Genomic DNA, 6218 nt, shown 5'->3' with positions numbered 1-6218 from the left:
TTGGCACAGGACAGAGCGGAGTTTAGGGCTGTTGTACATAGGGTCACTATGAGTCGCAAGCGACTCGATGGCACATAACAACAACAAGAAGTATCTTTTCAGAAACCCTGGTGGATAGTGGTTAAGTGCTTGACTGATGACCTTATGAAAGGTCAGCAAAGTCACCAGCTGCAGAGGTGCCTTGGGAGAAAGACAGTCTCCTCTACTGTGGTCTGCAGCCTCAGAAGCCCAATGTAGGGCTAGCTGGGCATCAGTTCCTGCTCAGCAGCAGTGAGGCAGTAATCTTATTCCAAAAGCATAGAATTTCTGAAGTGGCTCTTGAGTGTTCAGATGCCCCTTCTACCTCTTGCTTGTCAGAACTCTGTCTTTCATTCCAACGTGACTGCTAGGGGTTTTGACTTTTTTGATCTCTCTTCCCTGTTCTTATATAGCTTAGTATTCAACCATGGGCTTAGGAAGACTTCTCTAGAGAATCCTCTTCACACTTCCCATTCTTCCCACCAGCCTCTCCATACACTCTTTAACCATGTCAGCAACGTCAAACTTCATCATCTTCTTTCTTATTTCAGTGAGATTTCCTGAGCCCTGTTAGAAGGTACATGTCCCTGCCTTGGTGTGAAGTCGCCCCCATGTAGCCATGGAGTTCGCCTTTTGTGTGCCCCACTGTGTCAAGTATACAGTCTTGAACTACCTTTGGCTAATGTCTAAAAATAGTTGTAGCATCTAATTTTCTTAGTATTGTAGTTATTTAGACTGTGAATTGTGTCTACTATTAGTTATTCTTTCCTTGTTAGAAGTAAAAGTCCTACTAAATTTGAAAGCAAACTGAATGTTAAAGGGTGAAAAAGAACCCTCTTCAATCTTGTCTACCTCAGAGTCTAAGGTTTCTTTTGAAATTAGAAGATGATGGTCAGATTCTTTCCTTTTATGTGGTATATTGTTTTTAATTTATTGAATAATTTTCTTAAAAACAAATGAAGAATCACTGATAGTGAGTATCTTTTGGTTAGATATTGTCACTTACATGAACATGATACCTGGGCTTTAATGTTGAGGACTCACTTTCATTGAGCTTATGTTCTGATAACTGAAGCAGGTATACATAAAAGACACAAAGTACCACATATAATAAATATTATGATCATCTAAAATGCTTGCTGTCAAGTCTGAACTGACTCTTAGCTGACTTTCCAGCAGGTTTCTGAAGCTGTAAATTGCATAGAATATTGCCTATCTTTCTCCTTCAGAGTTTCTGGTAGATTTGAATCACCAAAGAGAAATAACGACTGGGTGGATAGTGCAGCTCACTAATGTCTATGCTATCAGAGCTCTGGAGTGTTTTACTAACAGAAGTATGTCAGTGCTTTGGTTGTACGCAGAGGAAGTTGTAAAGGGCCATCAAGGTGACTGTGACTCATAGTGGCCCTGTGACCCTTACCATATAGTGCACCATGCTCAAGCCTCTTGTTACAGTCACGCAGTCTAGCCATCTTATTGCAGGTCTGCCTGTCTTCTGTGGACTGTCCAGTTTTCCAGGCTTGCTACTTTCTTGCAAGAACTGCCTCCTCCTCATAACTCAAACACCCAAAGTATGTGAGATGAAGTTTCCACATTCTTACTCCTAACGAGCACTGTCCTCCAAGACAGATTTGACAGCTGATGGGATAGCCAACCCCCTTCACCAAAAACCCCAATTCAAAAGCATCAGTTTTTCTTTGAATTTCCTTCCCCCTCCCCAGCATTCCCATGCAAATGAAGAATTTGGAAATACTATGGCTTAGGCCAGAGGACCTTTAAACTTACATCCTTGGTATTAAGCATTTTGAAAAGTAGAAAATTATTTTTTAAAGGGAAGTTAGGTAAATTTAAAGAAAGCATTACAGTTTCTAGGGGTGAAAACCCCAAAAGTTGGTCTCATTGGGTTAGAGCAAGGCATCTTTCCAGATTCAAGACAAGATTTGACCACTGTGATGGAACATGTGGGTGTCACTCTCCAGAGCAAACAACTGCTGGAACCACAAAGCCTTATCTTAGAAAACGGAGAGAGAACATGCAGTAATGAAATGTCGTGTTTACCTACTAACACTTCAGAAGGCTATTTGTTATTGGATACACGATAGGGAAACTAGTGAGAGAATTATAGCCCTATATACATTATCGTACACTAATTTTAAGCTTTCCTCTAGGTCTTAGAAGAACTCTTGGTAATATCAATACCCATACATTGACCTAGAGTTACTTAGTGTCTCAAAACACTTTGTTCAGTTGTCAGTATTTATTATTGTGATTTCCAAGGTACAAAAGCTTCTACTTAATTCCCAAGTAACTATCATCCTAATCTTGATACACATAATTCAAAACTCATTGATCCTCAGTGATAATACTTGTGGCATTTACTGGGAATTATTCCCAGGAGGTATAGGCGAGTCTTTTCTGATAGCTTTATTATTTCTGGGTGTGAGAGAGTGTGGGGAGGTGGGAAAGAAGGAGGCCATGGAGGTGCCTTTTATGGCCTTTGACTTAACAAGAGAAATAACAAAAGTCAGACAGTATTGGTCTTTGTTGGCCTGGTGCACAGTTACTGTACTCAGCTGCTACTTTGGTGGTTAAGGGTACCCAGAAGAATCTCAGAAGGCTTTGTAATTCATCAGGTGGAGCAGGTATAGCAGGCTATTTGGATACCTTGATTCTAGAGAAGTCTAACTAACCAAATAGAGAATTAAGATTAATAAAACAAACTTAATCCATTGCTATTGAGTCACAACCGATTCATAGCTGACCTTATAGGGAGTTTCCAAGATTGTGAATAGTATAGGAGGATCTTTACAGTCGTTCACTGAAGTGGTGGATTTGAACCACCAACAGAGGCAGCCTTTGGTTACTAGTGCAACTCCTTACAGAGAACACCACCACTATCCTTTTGGGATTTTGCATTGGGATTGAAGAGGAGGGGAATACCATTAATTTCCTTTGTTCTCAGTGCATGTGAGATGTAAGATTTCTCAAGATTACCTAGTCCACTGTATAATCTTTGTCCATCAATATTCCCAGTAGACAGAGCAGGACATAGTATGTTTGCCACGAAGGAGAATATAAATAAACATGGTCATACAATACTAACACAAACTCCTACATTTTTACAGATTGTGGTTTAAAAATTCCTTAAATGGTAAACATGGGAAACTCTGAAACTCTTTTCTAGTAGGACACTTTTACAAACTATTTAGATCCCAGATGAGGGCATATATTTTTCTAACCCTTTAACTAGCCGTGTTATTGTATTTGCAGTCAATGGCATATTCAATACTCTTTGTCAACACCACAATTCAAAGGTATCTATTTTCTTTGGTCACCCTTATTTATTGTCCATAAATTCAGATGCATAAGAAGCAATTAAACAAAAACAAAAAAAAAAGAGAGAAGCAACTAAACGTATCATGGCTTTGTTCAGGCACACCTTAGTCATTAAATTGACATCTTTGCTCTTTAGCATTTTTTTTTTCATTTTTAAGTATTTTTTGTGTCTGTACCGTCAAATCAGATCCGACTGGTACAGGAGGAGATTGCCCCTCCTTCTCCAGCAGAGCATCTGGTGGATTTGAACCCTGTGCCTCTGGGATTGCAGTGCAACTTCTTGCCACTAGGCCACCAGAGCTCCCCAACTCTTTAACATTTTAAAGTGGTCTTCACTAGGGATGGGAGACTGGGAAATTTCTGTTCTCACTACAATATAGTAATATCTTTTTCTTGCCTCTCAAAGCCATGAGTTTATTTTCCCCTTGTAAACATTTATTCATAAATAGTTGTTTATTTTATCTCCTTTAGAAATGTTATAATTTAAATAGGCTGACCTAGTAACTTATGCATCATTTATAAATTTTATTTTAATAATAGAAAAATAAGCACCATACAAAATTACCCTTAGACAATAACTTTGCCTTTCATTAGTTTATATTTGAATACTATTAATTATTGGAAGCATACAATTCCTAAGAACACTTTTGGAGAAAAAAATGGATAATTTAGATCTTATACACTTGCACATGTCTGTCAGTGTTCCCAAATAATTAAGTTCTGTTTAAGGAGACAGAAAGGAATCTTTCAGAAGTTCCAATTTCATGTGGAAAGGAAGATACGTTTTGTTTGGTTCTTGAGTCATACCGCTTCTCTTGAAAGAGTGAGGCAGGGTCAAAAAGTTGTCTCAACCAATCTCATATGTCTTATTTGAGAGACTATAGGGAGACACTTTTGTCTTATTAGATGTTGGTCTTGGGCTTTTCAACATAAGAAACTTGACTCTTCAGACTCTTGATGCTGACATGACCTAGGATCCAATAAATGATTATTGAAGATGTGAATGAAGAAACAGCCATGATATTAAATACCAAGTATTTAAAAATATGCAATACAGTAGACTTGTTAGGACACATTGAGTCAACTAAGAATCATAGTGACCCTATAAACAACAGATCTGAGTCTTTCCCTGGCCTGCTTCATACTCAGAATCTCCACCTTGTTTGAGCTCATTGTTAAATCCCAGTGTGAGTTTATATCCTTGAGAATTTTCCTCTTTTGCTGACTACCTTTCCCACCATGATGTCTTTTCCTAAGAACTGATGACTCCTGACCACGTTCCCAAAGAATGTGAGATGAAGTTGCACAATCTTGGCTTCTAAGGAGCACCCTTATTGCACTTTCTCAAATACCTATTTATTTGGGATTTTTTTTTCAGGTCCAATAGGAAGCAATTGGAAATACCATGCCTTGAATCAGTCATACCTTATGCTTTAAATTGATGTCCTTGCTCTTTAGTATTTGGAGAGGCCTTTAACAGCAGGTTTCAATGGGTCTTTGGATTTCTTGGTTGTTGCTAACCATGGATGTTGATGGTGGATTAAAGTAAAATGAATAATTAACACTTTGAGTATTTTCTCCATCAATTAATGATACTGTCTTTTGGTTCAGTGGTGTAGATTTTTGCTTTGTTGATGTTGCCATATAATCCACAATAGCCTTAGAACAACTAAATACCTGAGGCAGACCACACCATGACTTAATCCATACATACTTTGATCTTGGTTACAATGTCATCTTTACAACCTTTGTACAAGATTTCATGAGTGAGAGAGTGAAAGGCCCTTAGAAGATAAAGCTATCAGAGATGAATTTGCTCTAGTTTTAAAACATGGTCCACCAGGGATATTCCAGGTGTGTGTTCTGTATGTATCAATACTAGCTAAGTCTAATCTTGTTAAGTTTCTGAAGTTTTTTCCCTTTGGAAGATGTCTTTATCTTTTGAAGAGTCTGAGGACTTGTTTTGCTTTCCTAAAACACTACCCCGCTGGAAAATCAACCTTTCATATGCTTTGAATGGAAATAGGGCAAGAATGCTTTAGGGAAACTGTTGGAAGGAACCACAGAAACTCTAGCATGGATCTACTGTATTCACCTCTGTGTTTTTCAAATTGCAGGGAAGGCTGATAAGTCCCTTGGAGACTCCAACCTACAATGGGCAGCCATGGCTTTGCCAGCATTCTTTTCTCTTATAATTGGATTTGCTTTTGGAGCTTTCTACTGGAAGGTAAGTGTTATTATTCCTGGTTGCTTTTTTTGTTATATTTTGTTTGGTTTATTCCATTTGCTTTCATAAAAAAAAAAAAACAACACCTTCTGAACGTTATGTATTTATTTGTAAATATAAAGGATCCAGTGCTGAGAAAATATCTTTCTAAGAATCACTCATCTTGACCTTAATAAGTATGTTGTGTTGTTAAGTGCCGTAGAGTCATAAACGACTCATAGCAATCCTATGAATGAAAGACCCAGACACTTATTTAACTTAACGTCATTTCTTCAAGTTCATAGAGTTTCTAGAGGCAAAAATATTTAAACCTCAGATTGAGTTTTCCTGATCATACTTTGGATTCCACCCTTCTGTCTTAGAATATGTACTTGAGGAATTGAAACTAGTCTTAATAGCATTAACGAGGTATAAAAAGGGAGAAAGTATACTGAAAAGCAGATTGTGTACTTAAAAGGCAAGTAGAAATGCCATTCCACTGCCTGTTATTTTGGATTTCTCAGTCTTTTGGGCTTTTCTCATTGAAGCCTCTCAAAACGTATACAGTGTGCTAGCTTGTCATGAGTCAGCTTTTTAAAATGTCTTTTGAATTTGATTGTGTTCAAATCTGGAAGTTTCTTTATTTTCTACTTTTTTT

The 6218-nt window shown here is 37.7% G+C and overlaps 1 protein-coding gene across 3 annotated transcripts in view; it reads left to right on the top strand.

Moving 5' to 3' along the window:
- The window catches only part of KITLG (KIT ligand), a 138032-nt gene that overhangs the window by 115694 nt on the left and 16120 nt on the right, over positions 1–6218 (top strand). For all 3 annotated transcript variants that reach the window (XM_006889497.1, XM_006889498.1, XM_006889496.1), the window contains one exon: positions 5472–5581. In XM_006889497.1, coding sequence (XP_006889559.1) covers positions 5472–5581 — 110 coding nt within the window. The remainder of the gene's footprint in view (positions 1–5471; positions 5582–6218) is intronic.

Source organism: Elephantulus edwardii, unplaced genomic scaffold (genome assembly GCF_000299155.1).
Source record: "Elephantulus edwardii isolate Elephantulus edwardi_28Jun2011 unplaced genomic scaffold, EleEdw1.0 scaffold00078, whole genome shotgun sequence".
NCBI classification, from domain to species: Eukaryota; Metazoa; Chordata; class Mammalia; order Macroscelidea; family Macroscelididae; genus Elephantulus; species Elephantulus edwardii.
This window is presented reverse-complemented; position numbering and strand designations above follow the sequence as displayed.